The 21,158-nt window shown below is 48.0% G+C and overlaps 1 protein-coding gene across 2 annotated transcripts in view; it reads left to right on the top strand.

Annotated features, from left to right (window-relative positions):
• The window catches only part of Prmt8 (protein arginine methyltransferase 8), an 82,051-nt gene that overhangs the window by 39,049 nt on the left and 21,844 nt on the right, over positions 1 to 21,158 (top strand). Inside the window, exons 3-6 of one of the 2 annotated variants that reach the window (NM_001271385.1) lie at positions 2,375 to 2,530; positions 5,732 to 5,795; positions 20,058 to 20,200; positions 20,751 to 20,838. In NM_001271385.1, coding sequence (NP_001258314.1) covers positions 2,375 to 2,530; positions 5,732 to 5,795; positions 20,058 to 20,200; positions 20,751 to 20,838 — 451 coding nt within the window. Of the gene's footprint in view, positions 1 to 2,374; positions 2,531 to 5,731; positions 5,796 to 20,057; positions 20,201 to 20,707; positions 20,839 to 21,158 lie in introns of both variants that reach the window. The other variant, XM_039108363.2, reaches the window with a different exon arrangement.

Below are 21,158 nucleotides of genomic sequence, written 5' to 3'. Positions count from 1 at the left end.
GCTCTTTTCCAAGGGTCCTGGTCCTGGAAGGGGCAGATGCTTGCTCCAGAATGCGTGTGCTTCCTCGAAGCATCCTTGGCCTGGCTTTCCCATCCAGCATCAACCGTGCTAAGGCTGTGTAGACTTTATATTAGCAGAAGAGACTCCCGAGAGAGGGTGCACCTATGTAGCAGAAGTGTCCATCCCAGAGAGAGGGTGCACCTATGTAGCAGAAGTGTCCATCCCAGAGAGAGGGTGCACCTATGTAGCAGATGTTAAAAGTGCCCATAGCTCTGTGCTCTCACTTTAGCTGACACTTGCTGTCTTAGTTACTATACTATTGCTGTCAAGAGACACCATGGCCAGGAAAACTTCTAGAAGAAAGTATTTATCTGGGGACTTGCTTACAGTTTCCAAGGGTTAGTCCATGATTGTCATGGCAGGAAGCAGACAGGCATGATATGTTGCTGGACCGGTCACTGAGAGCTCACATCTAATCAAAACTTGCAGAGAGAGAGGGAGAGGGAGAGGGAGAGGAGAGGGAGAGGGAGAGGGAGAGGGAGAGGGAGAGGGAGAGGGAGAGGGAGAGGGAGAGGGAGAGGGAGAGGGAGAGACCATGAGACTGGGCATGAGCTTGTGAAACCTCAAAGCCCACTTTCAATGACATATCTCCTCCAATAATGCCACATTTCCTAAAACTTCCTAAAGACTCTACCAACTGGGAACCAAACATTCAAATATATGAGACTATGGGGCCATTCTCTTTCAATCCACCATACTTGGGAACTAGATCCAGGACCTGAATGGCTGGCTTGCCTGAAACTCTCCCTTTGGAAACCAGCCCCAAGCACACTGAAGACAGTCTTCCCTGTATCTCTACACTATCTCTAATTCTTTCAGGACTTGACATCTCTGGCTATGACCCACATTGTCAAGGCTCTGTGTGTGTGTGTGTGTGTGTGTGTGTGTGTGTGTGTGAAACAGGGCCTCACTATATAGCCATGTTGGCCTTGAACTTGTGGTAGCCCTCATTCCTCATTCTCCCAAGTGCTGGGATTGCAGTACTGCCGAACCTGGCTCTCCCCGGCTTTATTACTCATCTGATGACCTGTCTACTTATCACATGTGGGTGATTGGCCTATGTTTGGATGTTTGGGAAAGAGCCGTCAACTGGATACCAGACCAGGTACCCTGAGTCAGGTGTTTTAGCAGAAAACCCAAACTTTTATGTACCTTAGAGCTGACTAAAAGAGTCCACAAGTCACAGAAAACACCTCTACCCCACCCTTAGCAACCTTCTCATGGGGAAGTGCTTCTTCAGTCCCTCCTGTTGCTTCTGTAGGCCATCTCCAAACCCCACTAGGGTAACACACTGGTCTTTTAATACTGGGCCTGTGATGGCCTCCAGCCCCCTACCCCCACCCCCTGTTTCTTGGATCACCGAATATGAAAGGATACCGGAGTAGGGATGAGCTGAATGGCGCCCTTTGCAGAGAAACCTATCCCCTGTGATTTAGCAGCAGGGATCTGCTCATTACCAGAAGGCTCACTGAGATGCTTTTCCTGGACATTCTACGCAGAGCCTCCGGATCCTTGGAGTGAGCAAGTTGGCTGTGTTGATGTCATTCACCAATCATCAACAGGGTGCTGAAACAATGGTGGTCAGAGTATGGCTGAATCACAGTGTGGGTGAATGGACAGAGCATGGTCATTCTGTAAATACAGACAAGACTGGTGGCAGGAAGAGGGATACGTAAGAGACAATCAACCATGGACCTTTCTGTTCTCTCCATCCACGGTTTTACTTAGAGAGGACTTAAGAGGACAGGGCCAGGAGAAGGTGATCCGAAACTTCTAATGGAACCCAGAGTGGGAGCTGTGAGGCCTTCCAAAAGGGAGGTCATCCTCTAGGTCACCGAGAATCAGCTTGAATCTCAAGATCTGTTTGCTGGTCAGAAGTGGGCTTGGGACAGCACCCTGGAATAGGGTCCCTTTCTGGGTATTTTCCTGGGTTTCTGTCCAGGTACTAACTTTCTAAGATGTGAACCAACAGAGTTGCTGGGAGCTTAAGGAGGACTACCATTTACTGACTCCTTCTTGGATCTCCTGTGCTGTGCTGCACTGACCTTTCTTTCAGGCTTCGTGCAACCTGGAGCTGGTCTGGACACAAACTTCTTTTCTTATAATTCCCAGCTATCTTTCAGGTAGACTTTAAAGCAGCCTTTGTTTGGGATGAGCCGGGTGACCTTTATGCACTACAGTATCCTCATTAATGGCCCAGCAATGCCAGTGGTTCCAGAAGACGGTCCTGGGATGATTCAGTTGCCTACGATCCAGATGTGCTCCCACATGCCGTGAGTCCCCTGACGGCATCTTTCTCTTCCTCCCACTGCAGGAAATGCTGAAGGATGAGGTGAGGACACTCACGTACCGGAACTCCATGTACCATAATAAGCACGTGTTCAAGGACAAAGTGGTTCTGGATGTTGGGAGTGGTACAGGGATCCTTTCCATGTTTGCTGCCAAAGCAGGGGCCAAGAAGGTGTTTGGGGTAAGCATGTCACTCTCCCTTGTGTTGGCTTCAGCAGAGTAGTCCCTGCCTCTTGCTTTCTCTGGACCTGCCTCAAAGAACCTGCCCTGATCTATCACCTCTTTATTATTATTATTATTATTATTATTATTATTATTATTATTATTATTATTATTATTATTTTGTTGTGTTCTGGGATGGAACTCAGAGCCTTGCGCATGTTAGGCAAGCATTGTACCACCAAGCCACATCCCTAGTCTTAATCCATCTCTCGTGCTAGAGGAGCAGAGAAAATCGATTACAGTGCAGTTCCAATACCATGACAACTATCACCACCACCACTGTCATCACCACCATCACTACCATCATCAACATCATCATCACCACCACCACTGTCATCACCACCATCACCACCATCATCACCACCACCATCACCATCATTATCACCACAACCATCACCACCATCATCACCATCATCACCACCATCACCACCATCATCACCACCACCACTGTCATCACCACCATCACTATCATCATCACCACCATCATCACCACCACCACCATCATCACCACCATCACCATCATTATCACCACAACCATCACCACCATCATCACCATCATCACCACCATCACCACCATCATCATTATCATCATCATCATCACCACCATCACCACCATCATCACCACCACCACTGTCATCACCACCATCACTACCGTCATCAACATCATCATCACCACCACCATAACCATCACTATCATCACATCATCATCACCATCATTGTCACCACCATCACTATCAGCAGCGGCAGCATCGACATCACTGCCACACCCCTTCCTTCTTTCAGACTTCCTTCTCCCAAAACTCCTCATCATCATGGAGCCCAGATGCCATGAATCTCAGTGGCCTTGAGTCCATCTGGTGACCCTACACTGTCTCTTGTAGGGCTGCGACCTAAGTTAGTGCCAACCTTGGTGAGGCTAAGCAGGGGACATTGTCCCTGGCTCCTGTGTCATGGGGGTCTACAGATAAGCTTCTGCTAGGACTCCTGCTCAGTGCTTCCCAGTGGTCACATGGCAGAGTCTGCCTGTCATAAGTGGCTCCGGCCTTGCCAGGCTTGACCAGCTTCTTTCTCAATATCTCGTTTCAGTTGCTCCTGTTCCAGGCTTCTCCTTTGACCACAGTCCAGTCCTCAGGGGAGGGAGGGAGGTCATGGGGTATGCCAGAAGTCATGGTCAGAGACAGGAGGAGGTGGATATGAGGTGAGAAGCAGGCTAGAGAGACTCGGAGATAAGCTAGAAGCCCATGAAGTAGAAGTAAAGAAGAATGAAGCAACCACTGAGGACAGAAACCGAGGAGGGGAGGAAAGGGGGATAACCAACGAAGAAAGGGAGGGGCAAAGGCCCACAGCCCAGCCTGTGGGTTTCCCAGAGTAGGCGATCTGTATGCAGGATGGCCCTGGACTCAACTCACCCTCATCCAACTCCTGGACTGGGAGGAGGTTAGGATGTGCCCGGCTATCTAGCTGGAGATGCTGTGTTCTTTGATGCTAACCTCAGGAGCCACACATGCATGGGGTGACAGAGTACCAAGAAGGGGAAGAGGACAGAAGCACTGCCTATGGGAAAATGAAACCTGAAAGCCAAGGAAGGGCCTGACAACCAAGGAAGGCCGGGTCCTCCTAGGGCAGAGCACAGCTAGTGGCATCTGTCAATTAGGTCTCACTTAGCTTAGATATTTCCAGTTCCAAAGCTAGGCAGTTGGCAGAGGCCATCAGTAACCCCCTCAGTGACTGTCTACAACAACCTCTACAGACCTTTCCCAAGCCCCAGCGCCTTAACCCCAGGCCTCTTGTCAGAGAGCCAGGTAAAGGTCTTGGGAAATGCCCTTCTGCTCCCAGAGCCCTCTGACAACACATTCTAAGCTTCTAACCTTTGGAATGGATCTTGACCTCCAATCATTCCTATGTAGCCCTGCTCTCAGCTGATGGTAAATTTATTTCTCAAAAACTTTAGTCCTTTCTTAGAGATTTTGGGATCTTTTAAAGAGTTCCGAGCAAAAGAGAATAGATTCTGTCAGTCAAATGAAGAGTTTACAGCAGGGTTATATTAATCAGCCTTAGTTACTATAACAAAATACCTGAGACAATCAATCTTAAAAGATGGAAGGTTTTGCTTGGCTCAGATTCAAAGGTTCCATTTCACGGTCAGTCGGTTCCTTGGTTTGGGCTCACTTCCTGGTGGAGGGGAAAAACAGGAAGGAAGAAGAAGTGTGTATGATCCTAATATCACATTTGAGGAAGTGTGTCCAATGACCTAACTTTAGGCTCCACCAGTGTCAGTAACACCAACTGAGACATCAACATGGGGTCTTTCGGGAACACTTACCCATATCTGCTCAAAGGTTCAGAGTTAGCTTGCGTTTGTGTTCCTTGGTGGAAGGGAACCTTAAGAACAGCCCAGATAACTGTCCTGAAATTCCTGTCCTAGAACGTGCCCACTTTACCCAGGCAGGACTTAGTGATGGGGTGTAGAGGGAGGTTCATGGTAAACCTTCACACCTCCTCAGATTGGTCAGTCTGTTCTGCCATTTTCCATCCCCCTCTCTGCAGGATGGTGAGATCAGTCAGCTACTCCTAGTCTCCAGCATAGCCTCGGGATCTCCACAGTTGGCTTTCAATCTCTTGGCAAACTGGCCAATTTAGTAAAATGACACTGGCCACCTGATTAGAAAGAACAGATTCTAGCTTTCTAGCTACCACAATTTTATTGTGTGGCTGCGGCCAAGGTCGTTCATCTCTCTGGACATCAACTGTTTTCCCATTGGTTCTGGGTGCTTTGTCTGATTAGCATTACCATGGCAAAATACCTGAGATAATCAACTTAAAAGGTAGAGAGGTTTATTTTGACCCAGGTTCAGAGGTTTTGGTACTTGGTTGTTGGTCTTGTTGCCAAGCCTCTGGTGAGGCCACATGTCAGTGTAGGATCATTTGGTGAAGCAAAGCTGCTTCCCTCATGGAGGTCAGGAAGCCAAGAGAGGAAGAAGAGAAGGAACCGAGGTCATATCTCCAATTCCTAACTTCCTCTTACTGGGCCCCATTGCTTCCCAGGAGTGTCATGTGCTGGGACTTTTCCCATGAGCCTTTGGGGACTTTGAAGGCTCAGAGTTTAGCAGCCAGCTGTGCTTTTAAAATTCCTGTCTCTTCTGTTCTGTGTGCTTTCTAGATTGAATGTTCCAGTATTTCTGACTACTCAGAGAAGATCATTAAGGCCAACCACCTGGACAATGGTAAGGCCCACCTCTGAATCTTTCAGCGTGGTGGGTTAGGGGGTGTCTACCAGGCTGTGCTGGGGAGTGAGGCCTGGCTCAGGCTGGACGCTGATCACAATAGATGTGTTCCCTTACCTTCCCACGACCTGTGACTTTCCCAGTTCTCTCCCTCAGAGACCCGTCTTCAGTATGCTAAGACCTGCAAGGGTCCCTGACTAGGCCACCTCCTCAGAATCTTTCTCCATCAGCAAAACTGACTAGAGTTGCCATGCCCCGTGCTCAGTGTTGGGCTACAGGGCACTCAACATTATGGGAGCATACCTGGTGCTGGGTGGAGGTGGAGTCTGGACAGTGGCAGGTAGATCAGAAGCCACAGTGTGAGGAGTGGGTTGGAACATAGGCAGGGCTGGCAGGGGCAGTGGGGCTAAGGTAGCTGGGTGAAAGGTCAAATCCAAAAGACAAGGCTCCCGTTCAGAGTTCCAAAGGGTGGAGAGTAAAGAGCCTGAAGGGAGGGGTGTTCCTGAGAGAAGTAGGTTGGGTTCGTTGGCAGACCTGGGAACAGGGTGGAACAGGAAGCTGGAACCCTGGGCCATGAAGAGTTGTCTAGCCTAGCCTTCTTATTCTATAAGGATAAATGCCCTGGATACACCTCCTATTGTACCCCCAGAACTCTCCTGCTACCCCATAATGTGCCAGATGTCCCCATGGGTCTGACCCGAGAGACCAGGCACCATGGGGCCCTTCTACTACACACTACTTCGAAATAGGTCAGAGACCTACTTTGGTGTGGCCTCAGCTTGCCACCTGTGCCGTTAGCTGTTTGACCCAGTTGCCACAGACTCCATGAGAGACAGAAAGATATTTCATTCCACAAACTTCTCTTTGTGTCACCATGAGTCTGGCTCTGGGGACAGAGCAAGGAATATAACAAGTAGGTCTCTGACTCACTCAGTTTCCTTTCAGTGGGAAGCAGAATTACAGATGCTAAAGAAGGCAGTGGCCAGTCAAAGAGCACATGGCGACCATGCTTTTCCGATCATTTGGGTGGTAGGGTTGCCGGGGACCTGCCACTCAATGCTAGGTTATACGCCCTCTGACTAGCACATTTATGTTCAAGTTTGAGGAACATGAAGGAAACAGGCTGACCAACTGTCTGTTTTCTGTGGCTACAATAGAATATCTGAGACTGGGAAATTTATAAAGAAAAGATGTTTAATTTGGCTCACCATTCTGAATGCTTGGAAGTCCCAGACTGGCTGGCTGTATCTGGTAAGGGACTTGTACTGCTTCAACTCACAGTGGAAATGTGGGAGGGTAAAGAGGCCGAAACCCTGTTCCCGGCATGACTGTTCCTTCCCTTGAGATCAATCGAATCCATTTGCTGGCACTGTGTTCCCATCATCCGACATTCTGCTTGGTGCCATTCCCAAACACTGTCATGCTCAGGAATTAACAACCTTTGAGGCCATGTTCAACCCAAAATACCAAGTTCAGAGGGGGAGAACTTTGGGCAGGTTTGAACTAGGCATGCCCAGGGCACAAAAGGCCCATAGCTACAGCACAGAGAAGGAAGGGATGAGAGAGAGAGAGGCCACTCTCTTGAATTTCTTTCTTCGGTTCAGAACATTTGGAGGGTTTTTAAGCAGGGCAGTAGTCTTGCCTATGGTGGATGCACATTGAAATGGGTTGCAGATACAAGTAACACCATTGCACTTCCAGAGGCTTGAGAGAGAGAGGGAGGTGTACGCCTTGAGAGGTAGCCACAGAGGTGGAGAGAAATGAGCTGGGTCTTAGCCTCAGAAGCAGAGGCCAGAAGTCCTACTGCTGCTGGGTTGGAGAGAAAGTATGGGGAGCAATAGAGTGAAGGTGGCTGTCTGCAGGCAGAGGGCTCACAGGGGCAGCAGGAGAGAAAGAGTAACCCAGACCTCAGTTTACCTGTGATGGATCTGAGGTGCCTCACTTCGGGTACCCAAATGTTGAGGAAGACTTTATGTTTCTAGGGTTCCAGGGAGAGCCACCAGAGACTTCTATTTGCCATCATCAACATGGCGATGTCACTCAAACCTTTAGGAGTAAAGACACAAGACAAAGATAGGGCTGATTGGCCACTCATTACTTGGACATTCTGCAGCGAGCAAGGGCCAGCAAAGGAACCAAGAAGATGATATCTGGGAGGTTGTTCAATATTCAAGAGCAGCCCAGGCGATGCTAAGAGGTGAGGCAAGACAATGTCAGAGAAGAAGCAATGGGATTTGACTAGGTATTGGCGGTCACCAATGAATACTCAAGGTAGCAGGGTCAGAGTCCAGTTAGAGTAGGATTAAGGGAAGCTGTGATGTGATGTTTCTTTCAGTAATGGGGAGTTAGAAGCTACAGAGGGTATAGGGGTCAAGGGAAGGAAAGGAGCTGGGGAAATGTGTGTGATTAAACAGAGATACCAGAAGACGTGTGCGATGGGACACTGACCTTGAAGGTCTAGCTGCAGTTTCTAGTGGAGGGAGTGACCTTTCTCACGGAGTAGGGACAGTTTAGACAGTAATGGGGTCATCTAGATAGAAATGGTTGGTGGCCCAAGGCCTCTAGTTTGTTATTTCCATTCGTTCTGCGATGTGAATGCAGTCTTCTGCATAAAAGATAGGGAGGTAGGGAAGGGAGAAAAGCAAGGCTGGGGGCCCTTCTGAGGGCTCTCTGGGGTTGTGAGGACTGCTGGGAAATGTGCTATTCTCTTAGTGAGCTGTGGACCCCCGCTGTGCAGAGGGCCCAGCTCTCATTGTTCTGTGGCTTTTCTCTTTTCGCACTCACTGGCTTGTCTGTGTGGTGCTGGAGGCAGCCTGGCTTTGATGAGAAGACACAGCAGCCAGCAGTGAGGGAGGCTCCAGAAACCAATGACAATAAACTGGTGACGTAGTGTGGCTTTGTCAGCTTTTGTTTCTGGAATAAAATACTGGACAGCAACTATTTATGACGAAGCTTGTAGTTCTGTTTTAGAGGTAAAATAAGACAAGAAGCAGAGGGGAAGGGTGCTTGGGGAGGCCAGGTTTCTTTCTTTTCTGTCTTCAAGAGAAGTAGCCTATGCTTTCAATGTCCTGAGGATGTCGCACTTGACTCCACCCCTTAAAGGGCCCACCACCTTAATTAATGCTACCCTGGAGATCAAGTCTTTGATACATGGGCTTTGGTGGGGGCACATCAGCCATTTTCAAGCTGTAGCAGTATCTAGCTGGGTAAAGAAGGAAGCAGAGTGAAGGGAGGGGAGGGTGTTGGTGACAGGCACAAGGCTGGGGCACTGTATGGGCAGTAGCTGTTATGGCTATGAGCAATGCCCTCAAACTGAGCAGGGCGAATATTGACTTCTGACCTCTGACCTCTGGCTAGATATCTAACATCTTCTAGCTTCCTCAGCAGGGATGGGAACAGGTCTCTTCTGAAAAGCACTTGACCTGGACAGAGGAAGGACAGGTATCTTCTCTATGTATGGGAGTGAGGTGGGGTTGAGGACCAGGCCACACTCTTTGTGTCTGGGTGACACAGCCTGCCATTTCCAGGTCCCCCTCAGTCCCTTCTCCATCCTTCTAAACAGGCAAATGATTCCTCCCAGCTTCCTGTTAACAGATGTGGACAGTAGGGTAAGGAGAGGTGGGGACAAAGAGGGAGGGGTCAGAACACTGGCCTGAAATCTTCTTTCTGTACTCCACAGTCCTGGAAGTGGGAACAGGGGTGAGTGTAGACAGAATCAGATTTACTGTGAGGGATCCTGGGTCATCCCTCGGCCCCAGGGGCCTTCCACTGTGTTTAGGCCATCCCTCTGTAGACTTCCTTGTATGCATGTGACTCAACCTCCGTGGTCTGTTTTTCCCCCTGAACTTTTTTTTTATTTTGCTGGTGGCTGAACTAATTTCTCTTCTTGTAATTTTCACAATATATTTTGAAGCAAGTTAGTTCTGGGGGAGGTACTTTGAAATCCTGTAAACATTCCATTCTCCATGTGTTACATCTATCTCTCTGTCACTCTGTCTCTCCACATCTACCTATTTACCTATGTATCTATCATCTATCTATGTATCTATCTATGTATCTATCATCTATCTATGTATCTACATATCTATGTATGTATGTATGTATCTATCTATCTATCTATGTATCTATCTACTTATCTATGTATCTATTTATCTATATATCTATCTTTGTATGTATCTATGTATGTATGTATGTATCTATCTATCTATCTAATCTATCATCTATCATATCTATCATCTATCTCTCATCTCTATCATGTGTCTATTTTCTATTATCACCCATCTCCACCATGTATCTTTCATCTACCATGTATACCTATCTTCTAATATTTTATATACATTTTATATACATTATCTACGCTGTCTATGGCTATCATTTATCATCTATCAATCATCTCTCATCCATTTCTACCATCGATCTGTTTGCCCACCATCTATCATCTTGTTATCACTTCTTATAATTATTCATAATTTTACTTATTAATTATAACACTTTTACTGCCCATCCATACTGTGCTTGGTGGGTTTTATCTGGCTATCAGTACTTCAATACTCCAACCAGCCCTGACTGGGTTTCTGAGGGCATCTTATGTCTGGCCCCTGTGTACTTTCCCCTTTTTCCCTAGATTCCGATTTCTTAGCTCCAGCTGTTACGGCTCATCTTGCACTTCATCTGCCTCTATTCTTCAATTGGCCATTTCTCCAAGGTCCAATAGTAACCAGAAACTAAGAAGGGATGGGACATGTTCTCAGCTTTAGGGTGTCAGGGTCTCTCAGGGTAGAGATCTGGGACACAAAGTATGATGTGATATATGTATGTGCATACATGTATATGTATGTGCATGCCTGCATGTGATTTATATATGTGTGTGGTGTATGTTGCATGTGTGTATATATATGGTATATATATACATGTATGCGTTGTGTGTGTGCTAGGTGTGTGGTGTATGTTGCATGTGTGTATATATGATATATATACATGTATGCGTTGTGTGTGTGCTATGTGTGTATATGTGTGTATTGTGTGAGTATGTGTATATGTGTGCACGCATGTATGTGTATATGTATACACACATATACAATACTCATTGCTATCACAGTCTTCATCCACTGCTGAAGCTAAACTCATGTGACTCCTCCACTGCTAACCCAGCCCCATGAATCCACCCTCCATTTCCCCCTTTTTATATCCAGACCTCCTTCCTCTGACATTGAAAAGCCACAGTCCTGTTATTGACATATTGGCTTACAGGATCACTCCTCCCGCATGTAACCAATCTCTATGAGTCATCAGCCTCCTGATTCATGTGCATGTTTTGTCACTTGGCCCCCCTGTGCTGGACCCTCATCCTCTGCCTTAAAGGGGGCATCTTCCACCCTGAAGTACCATTGCCGCACCCAGCATGCTCCTCTGAGGAATGTCATCCTCTCGCAACTTGGTGTTGGATGGCCAGGCTGGGCCATTCTCTCCTGACTTTCCCTTCCCATGCTGTGCCCTGCAGCATCTATTCCTCTCCTTTCCCCCTCCCCATTCCCCTTCCTCTCCTTATTCCCCACTCCCCAGCATGGACATCTAGTTTGCTCAGCCCCAGCCCATTCATTTCATGCCCTGGATTTTTAAGGATCATACTTGGTTCCTTTTGGTCTCATGCTTTACTGAAGCAAAGGCCTGTGAAGGCTAGACCACTGTCACCAACACCCACCCCCCTAGTCATCCTTATATCTCAGGCCTGCCCACCCAAATACACTGTACCAACAAGGGAGCCCCAGGCCTAGTGGCCTTCATTTCTTCTTCTCTACAAGTTAGAACAGGTGGGTGGGGCTGGCGACATCACCAAGCAGGCCACATCCCCTGAACCAGCTTACTCAGCCTTGGCATGTGTCCTCGACAGAGGACAGCTTGACTGCGTGAGCGCTTCCATGGAGATGAGTTAGACATGCCGCCGTCACCAGTTGTATGAGTGTCGGCAGTGTGGGCGGTGGGCCATAAATAACAACAAGCACACAAAATACCTGCTCCCTCTCCACTTCCGCGGGGGGCCCCTGGGGTGGGTTTATTCACATGAAGACACACACCTACTGAAAGCCACTTGCACAGACGGGGCCACCTTCACGTGACTCGATCCACACGTGGCTCGTGCCTGTTTCAGCCACTTTTCTCTGACTTAAACACCAGCAACTATTATTTCCTCCTCGACAGAAACGGGGGGTGGGGTGGGGAGTGGAGGAGGAGGGGCCAAAGAAAGGCTGCTGAAAGCCCCCTCCCTTGTGAAGCTTGGCAACAGGGCAGGGGTTAAAGTTGTGCGATTCTGTAAACAGACCAGAAAGGTGTAATCCGTTTGCTCTCCAGAAAACCAAAGATACCTCTGTTTTCTTCACCTTGGGCATATGCCTAAGGCTGCATGTGTCAGATGGACGGGATCTTAGGGTAGCTGACACTACAGTGGCAGGGGACACAGGGGTCTCTGTAATCCAACCCTGAAGGACTCTGCCGTGACACTGCACAATGAAGAGTGACTGCTCTATAGAGCAGGTAACACCCAAGGCATAGCTTGAGATTGTGAGGTCCAGCGTCCAGCACAGGACCTTTCATAGATTAGGTACTCACAAAAGGTTAGCTGTGTGTTATTCAAACTGATACTGTGTAATTGCAAGTCAGTTCCATGACAGGAACTTGCATAGTCTCGGGGTGACTCCACTGACAAAAACTCACTGCCAGGCACCTGGACTGCTCTGTTCATCAGAAAGCATCTCTCCACTGAGGTGGATTCTGCCTCCTTACTGCTCTCCTGACGTTCTGTTCCTCTTCTCTTGGACCACACTGCCGAAGAGTCGTCCCCGCTCCCACAAGCCCAGGTTATTCTCCTAGTTTCTCCCTGACTATGCTTCACTGGGCCTTGGCTGAGCCCCTTTCTTCTGGGCCAGACACACTGTGCATGGTAGTTCCCACTGGCCCCACTGGCAGATTCCATATTAAGTTGCTCCTAGTGGGAGCTAGATGGCCATGTGTGGACATAGTCTCCCCAAAGGCTGCTGGAAGGTGTTGTCACCAAACCTTTAACTACCTGGTGTACTCTCAGGTGGAAGCCTAACTGAGAGACCTACTTCATATTCATTTAAACATCCGGGTTGTTCAATTAAGTCTTCACCACAAAGATTCTCTCATTTGTTCCTTGCCTGGGGTCCTGGCTCCCAGCAGCACACTAGCGGCGTGTTCAGTAACATCCTGTGGTGACTGTGGAAGTCTTTGCAAGATGCCTACAGTCATGCGCACAGCGGTCAGCTCTGGAATGGCAGGCTGCTTGTAAACCTGCACGAAAATCTGTCACTCCACTAGGATAACTTTGAGCTGACGCTTGCCTTTTCTCCATCTTGGGACACTGTATGGGGCCACTCCTGGCTCACATCCATCTGGGCCAATGCAGCTAGTTACCTAAGATGAGTTACTGTGTGTGCCTCAGTTTCTTCTTCTGTGAAATGGGAACCATGGTGACTCAGACCTCACGGTGTCGCTGTGGAGACCTGGTGGTTACTGTGCAGTTCGTGGTGGTTCTTTATGTGAGCCTGCAGGGCCATGAGACATAGTCGGCAGGTCTGAGGAAAAGGATGCAGTCACTTCCGTGGCTTGAAATTGGTCCTTGTGTGTTTTCACAACCCGTACTGCGAAGTTCTAAGGACCACGCTTTGGCTCCTTGGAGATTCAGTCCAGTATCTCTAGCACAGTACGGAACAGAACAGCGCTGGTGGGCAGGCGGCAGCCAGTTCCTGTTAGCCGTTGTTATTATTATCATTTCATTTATTAACTTGACAAATGATGCTGTCCAAAGAAGAAATGAGATTAATCACGTAAAACTGTTTTGAATGAACCTGTACCTGAAGCTCCGGGCGATCTCCTTTTCCTAACTGCAGCGAAATGATCCATTAGTAATTTTATTGATTCGGCCTTTCGAGCATTATTGTCCCATATGCCAGGCCCCATGCTAGGTATTACAGGAGTTCGACACGTGACTGGGAAAACAAAAAGTCACTGCTGTCACGAAGCTTCTAGCCTCACAAAGATGCATGGTCACAAAAGCAGTGAACAAAGGCTACTGCGTAATTAGAAGTGAATGTGCTTAGAGAGAACAGGCAAGGCAGCTGGGGCCCCACATGCATTAGCACGAACCATCACGGAGGCGTGTGGGAGCAGCTCCCTGCTTGCTAGAGAGAGCCAGTCTTCCGGTCTTGCACTTGCTTCTCTCAACCCTGCCCTGAGTGGTCTCCTGTACCCAGTGAGCTTCAGCAGAAAGGTTTACATCCTAGGCATTAGCAGATAGATACATTGTCTCCTAAACTCCCAACACCCATCTCCCTTTTCTCCCAACTGCCCCCTCTCCTCGCTCTCCCTCGGATCTGTTCAGCATTTATAAACACTATCAGTAAAGGAATAGTTTTCTGAAGAGAAGGCTTTGAGGCAGGGACTTGACGGATTTAGAGCAGAGGCCAGCCATTCTGTGGGGACAGGACAAGCATTTTATATCGGGGCATTGCCCCTCAATGTCCATGAAGGATTAGTTCTGGGACCCCCCTGAGGATACTAAGAGCCAAGCATGTGCAAGTCCCCTTAATAAAATAGCATAGTATCTGTACTGTGTAGATTTCGAATGTTTCTTGTGCCTATTCTCTACATACTCTAAATCCTCTCCACATGCCTTAGAACAGCTAACACCATGGAAACGCTATGTAAATAGTTGCTATACGATGCTGCCTAAGGAATAAAGACAACAACATCTGTGCTCAGCCCAGACACCACTTGACTTTCAAATCTTTGTTCCCGGGTGGCCCAATCTGTGGATAAAAAAAAACATTCAGTGGCAGAAGGTCATCTGTGTAAATCTCCTGTGGTGAGGAACTTTTTTTTTCCTCTCTTTTGTTGGCTTCTGGCCTGGTTATAGGGTGAGAATGAGACTCTCTCTCTCTCTCTCTCTCTCTCTCTCTCTCTCTCTCTCTCTCTCTCTGTGTGAGAGAGAGAGAGAGAGAGCGAGAGAGAGAGAGAGACTGTGCGTGGTGTGTGTGTGTATGAGACTCTGTGTGTGTGTGTGTGTGTGTGTGTGTGTGTGTGTGTGTGTGTGTGTGTTCTTCTGGACAACTGAGTCCAGCAGAAGCCATTCTGCCCGGTATCATTTCTTTCTTAATAACCATGTGGGCCAGGCTTGCAAGGTCACCTACCCTTGCCCAGTAGGCTAAGTGTTAAGCAGGCTAGAGCACGCCAATGCTTCTCAGTGTTCAGGGATGGCTTGGGGTAGGGAGGAGTCCTCAGATATCTTTGATGGAAAGAGCGTTAATACACTTCTGGTAGGATACATGGCAGAGGCTGCCTTCAGTAAAAAAATAAAAATAAAAATAAACAGGCCTGTGGCTAAAGCTAACAGGTCTAGGAGTCCAAGTTGAGCAGACTGGTCCCCCAAGACCCAGATTTGACTAGGATAGGAAGCTCGCCCTGGGGGAGGCATGGAATCTCAGGCTCCCTGCTCTCAGCGGGATAGGGATTTGGACCTACCTGTGCCATTTCAATGGAGTCTGTTTGGTACAGTGCCACTGGATAAGCAGATAGAGATTCTGATGGTTTCTTTCTCTATCACCAGTAGCCTGTAGTGTGCAGGCCCCGATTCCGTGAGAGAGACTTGCTGGGTACCTGGGCCCTGCAGAACACAGGGCACAGAGGGAAAGTATGGGTTGCTGATGAGGAAGATTAGTAGCTCTGGCCAAGCCTCGCTGCCTGCCATTGCTGGGCCTGCCCTTCCTTTGCTTCCACGAGGAGCTGTGAGGACAAGACCGTGCTTCCCTCTTCTCCTCTCCGTCTCTCACGTACCTCCTCCATGTGCACAACCGTCACAGGTGGTAGGAGGTCGGAAATGATTGCACCCATTCACTAGGTAGGGGCAGGATCCCCACTGAGGCTGCGTGAGCTGCTCCGGTGACTCAGCGGGACAGGTTTGGGGTCTACAACGTGACTCTTCTAGACCCCAGTTCTCTTAGTAGGCAGATGAAAGCAGCCACCTTGTCTCCAGGAGGATGGCTAAGTCAATAACACACAGGAAGTCACTCTTCAAGCCACTTTCCAAGTACAGATAATTTTTTTTACCATTATAATTAGGACTTGTTTATAGATCTTTTATTTTTGTTTGTTTTTAGTTGTTTACTCATCTACCCACCCGTGTAAGAAGTTTAGAATGTTTGTGGAGAGTCACATGCCCCCTGCTAGACATTAGAAACAGGAGCTAAAATAGGCAACTAGGTGAGGGGGTCATGGGGGTCATGACTAAAGAGAATGGTGGTGTGGTGACTCTAGGTGTCACCAAAACCAGGAGACTAAGCAAAGTGCATGGAGAGAACGAACAGGGATTTTGTTGTGGATACAGTGACAGATGTGTGGGACTTTGTGACTCACGACGGGTTTTCTGTCCTGGAGAATGTGACCTTATTGTTCACTTTTCTATGGGACAGAATTAGCTCTTGGATTGGCATGATGGCTCATGCGAATACTCTAGCACTTACGAGGCTCACGCTGAAGGTTCCGTAGAACCTAGGACTAGGTTTGAGGCTAGTAAAGAACACATAGTGAATTTCAGGCCAGCCTGGGCTACGGTATGTGATACTATCTCAATAAAACAAAAACAAACAAACAAAAAAAAACAAAAACAAAAACCCAAACAAACAGTAAGTAAATAAAGTAAATAAAAATAGAATTAAATGGATAATTAAAATAAAATTAAATGGCAGGCCATGAACTTCAGGCTTTACTGGGGCATCTGATTTTGATGGAGACATTGAAATCCCAAACCAGATTAGGCTGGTCTAGTTTATTTTGTAAATAACCACTCAAATAAAAAAAGAGGGAGAGAAAATGTGTGTGTGAGAGAGAGAGAGAGAGAGAGAGAGAGAGAGAGAGAGAGAGAGAGAGACCATTAAAATCAACAACAACTAAACTAAATTCTGGTTTTCTAATTTTCCAACTGAAGCCACAGGGTAAAAGCTCCCAAGTTAGAGCCGATGGCTCCCCACGGTACACTTAGCTGTGATTAATCACTGTAGAATTTATGAGCCGGGGTCCTGTCGCAGCTAGTCGAACAAACTTTCCATCATACTTATGGCCTGCCTGGGAACACAGCTCCGGATAGTGACCTCAAAGCCACCTTGAACTTATGCCGTCCTGGTGATGGGGGGTCCAGACTGGGCAAGGGGTTCCGCAGCTGTTCAGAGCCTTGGGTTCCTGCTTCTACCCCACAAGGAGCCTCTCTGGGCACAAGGGCAGCAGAGCTTTGTATGCGTGCCTACACAGCCCCATGAGCTAGCCTCATGCTTAGTGAGAACCAGTAGTCCCCCAAGCCACTGACATGTGCCCGGTCCCAGTAGGCCACATCTTTCGGCACGTGATGCTGAATACGGATGTCACAGGTGTTGGCTCTGGACATCTAGAGTGTCTCTGGTGAACTGTATATGGGTCTGGTTACTTTCTCAGGGCTGTGACAAAAGTCCCTGACCTTAAGGAGCAGCGAGTTTTTGGCTCACAGTTTGAGAGTAACTTCCATCCTGACTAGGAAGGCCTGGTGGTGACATAACACATCAGACCATGTTGCCTCTGTAGGCGGGAAGCAGAGGGAGATGAATGATGGTGTTCATTCTCCCTTTGGACTATCAGGGAACCCAGTCCTACAACACAACTGGCAATATTCCGGTGGGGCTTCCCTCTTCAGTTAAATCTTTCTGGAAGCATCTTCACAGACACACCCGGAGGTAGCTCCATGCTGATTCCAAATCCAGTCACGTTGATGCTGCAGCTATGGGAAGCAGAGGGTGTGTGGTTTTATTCTAGCCCGATAGGCACATGTGTGTGGAATATTTCTGGAGTTCCTTCCCTGTTCCCTGTGTTGGCCTTCTAATTCATTAGCTACTATATTCTGTTCATCGTGGGTTACAATAGCTAAGTAGATAGCTTAGGTAGGTAAGTAGATAGATAGATAGATAGATAGATAGATAGATAGATAGATAGATAGACAATGCATTTACTATATACATGCATACAGACACACATGGGTGATGATTAATACTGTCTACTTGACTTAGGAGATAATTTCTGGGCAAGTCTATGAGGGAGTTTCTATATTAAAGTAATCAGTATGGGAAGACCCATATTAACCATGGGATATCCATCATCCTATGGGATAGAATTCAGGACTGAATAAAGATAGGAAGTAAACTAAGAACCAGTTCATCTCTCTGATTCCTGAGTGCAGATGCAGCAGAACAGGCTGCCTCATGTTCCTTGCCACCATGGTTTCCCTGTCAATAGTCTGTGTGTCCTCAAACCATGAGCCCAAAGTAAACCCTTTCTTCCTTAAGTAATTTCCTTCTTTAAGCATCTCCGAGGTCATCCTAGGTAAAAACTTGCATTAAGCAGCAGAGTGGGGCTATAAATCCCAGAGGCAGAAGTGGTATCATCCTTGGCCATATGGAGGCCATGCCCTATTACAAGGTAACAAAGGATCCAAAGCTTTACCCCTGCAGATAAACAGGAGAGAAGGGCCTTAGCGTATGTGTAAACAGAAAAACAAAAAGGAAGGCTGTTCAACAGTGTAAAACTGTGGACAAAGCAAACTAAGCCAGGCTTTGCAAGCTGATGTCAGACAGAAGGCTGTGAGTGTGCATGGCGGCTCTTTCTCAGTGAGAAGTAAGTTAGGAACTGTGTGGGCTCTTAACTCTGTCCCTTTGGGAATCCTCAAGGTGTGCCACGGGTTCTTCTTTTAGCTAAATTCTTTTGTTGTGATCTCAAGATGCCAAAGAATCACAGGCTTAACACTTGACTCTCCCACTTGTTGCAAAATTTTTAGGGCAGTCTGGCTTTACTTTGTTCTTCCTTCTTGGGGATGAGGTCACAAGTGGTGACCAGGTAGGGGACACAGGCATCCCTGGTGGGCGGTGAGGGTGGATAGCTGCGAGTAAGTAATGTTGGACACTTTATAAAGTCTGATTGAGCCTTGGTTAACCACGAGGGCGAGGGAGCTACCATTAGGCTGCTGATAGCACCCTCAACTCTGAAGACACTACTCAGTGGCCCTGGCTCTCTGCCTTTTGCTATAGAGGAGTCTTCAGTAGAAACTGCCTTGGATTCCAGACAAACATGGTCTATTTGTTCCGTGGCTCTGAGGTCTGGGCTTCTGTTCGGTTCTGTTAGCAAAGCTTGGGTATTCTGTGATTTTTTTTCCCCAGGGGCTGTCACAGAAGGAGGGTTTGAGAGCTTCGAGGTGTGGCCCTTCAGGGGAAATATTCAGAAGGGACCAGGCAATTGACACAACACCCCTCCAGTGCTACAGCACACACTATGGTTGTGTTTTCCCTCCATGTGTGCATCAAAGAATACAAAAATCATGGGTCCTGTGTCCACTGATTGAAAGCCCAACTAAGATCACTCTCTTGCTGCAATGGGATTGGAAGTCACTTTTCACAGAGGCCCTATCCCTCTTTCTCTCCTCTCTCCATTTTTAAATAAGTAATGTGTCTGCCGTGCCTTCTGCTGAGCCTCAGCTACAGGCCTGGCACTTCGACGTGTTGCTTAATCTTAACACACCAGCCCCGACAGAGCCCTCATGCTCTTTGGTATTCTTTAGGGATTTGCATTGGCCTTGCATGGTCAAGTGTGTAAAAGCAGACAGCTAATTAGAAGACCCAGAGCATTTAATCCCGAGTTTCTCTGTCTGCTGAATCCACGGTGGTCTTGTCAAAACACCAGTTTGCTTCCCTCACAGACATGAGGTGGGCACCCGCTGAGCGCGGGACCGTGGCTGTGTGCAGACGCAAGAGCAACGCGCACAGCATCCTTTCCCCAGTTTGGGGCTGAGTCCTCATGATCACCTGTCATGGAGCAGAGGTGTGCACTGCAGGGAAGTTAAAGTCTCATTCCATCAGACTCGGACTCTGTTTCTACTGCCACCATCTCATCTCGAGACCTCAGTTTCCTTAGACGTAAGAGAAAGGAGGATGGTAATGTGCTTACTGCCTAAGGCAGGCTGCGCGACGTGGTGTATCCTGGAGGCTTAGCCTAGAGTCAGATGCAGAGTTACCATCCAGTACCTTTGTTGAGGGGGTACACTCAAGAAGCTTTCAAAGAGCTTAGCCTGTTTTCAATGACTGAGTAAATTCCTCTGGTTGAGGAGGTAAGTCACATCCTAAAAGCAGTAGCTGGGTCCTCGCACACACAGCACAGCTCTGGGCTCTTGTTTTCTAGTCATTACCATATTTAAGGGCAAAGTGGAGGAGGTGGAGCTGCCAGTGGAGAAGGTGGACATCATCATCAGCGAGTGGATGGGCTACTGTCTGTTCTACGAGTCCATGCTCAACACCGTGATCTTTGCCAGGGACAAGTGGTTGGTAAGTGATCCGCGTGCTCACTCCGGTGGCTATCTTGCCACATTTCCAGTAGCTTCCAACCTGGAGAAATATGATAACTTCAGAGAGGAATGGGTTAGGGGATCACCTGTCTTGGGGCTCTCTCTTCAAAGCACAAATGCTTCAGGGGACTGAGCGATCAACTCTGGCCCACCATGCCCATCTATCAGAATGTACAATATAGCAAGGTCTTACTTTGTCCTCGCTGGTTAGAGCAGAGACTCATTTGGTAAGACTGCTAGAGTGCCAGGAGTTAGCCTTGGCTTCTCCGAGACACAAGGCTGCTTTTCTGCCCCCTTTCAATTTGCCACCTATATGTCACTTGCCCTTTTAGCTTCCCTGACCCCTCAGATTCTCCCCACTTCAAATAAACGTGGAATGTTCCTGCCATGTCCAGCGACGCTGTCAGTCCACAGAGTGAGAAATGCTGGCAAGGGGGTGCTCATCCGGTGATTCTATGTGCAGTTCAAAATGTGATGTCTTTGTCAGGTGAATAGATTACGAGACCCATTTCCCCACAATTCATCAACAGAAACCTGGAGGGCTCATGTTTCCAGACCGGGCAGCTTTGTACGTGGTAGCAATTGAAGACAGACAGTACAAGGACTTCAAAATCCACTGTAAGTCATATTCCAGGTTTGTTTTGAACTTCCACTGGGTACTGGGTGGGAAACGGGGGGGGGCAGGGGTGGTGAGAAAAACTTCAGGGTGGACAGTCCATGTCAAAGAAGAGTTTTTCTAGGACCCTTTCTGGAGTCCTCTCTGGAGTCCTCTCTGTTCCCAAGGGCACAAGGTCTGCAGAGAATACTCAAACAATGTAACTGATAAATCGTCTTGGTGGTGAGAATGGAGTGCGGCACTGGGCAGTAGGAATCATGAGAACAGCAGGACAGGAGGAATGTGCAGCTAGACATGGCATATCTCCCATTGAGCCAATCAT

Source organism: Rattus norvegicus, chromosome 4 (assembly GCF_036323735.1).
Source record: "Rattus norvegicus strain BN/NHsdMcwi chromosome 4, GRCr8, whole genome shotgun sequence".
NCBI lineage: Eukaryota > Metazoa > Chordata > Mammalia > Rodentia > Muridae > Rattus > Rattus norvegicus.
This window is presented reverse-complemented; position numbering and strand designations above follow the sequence as displayed.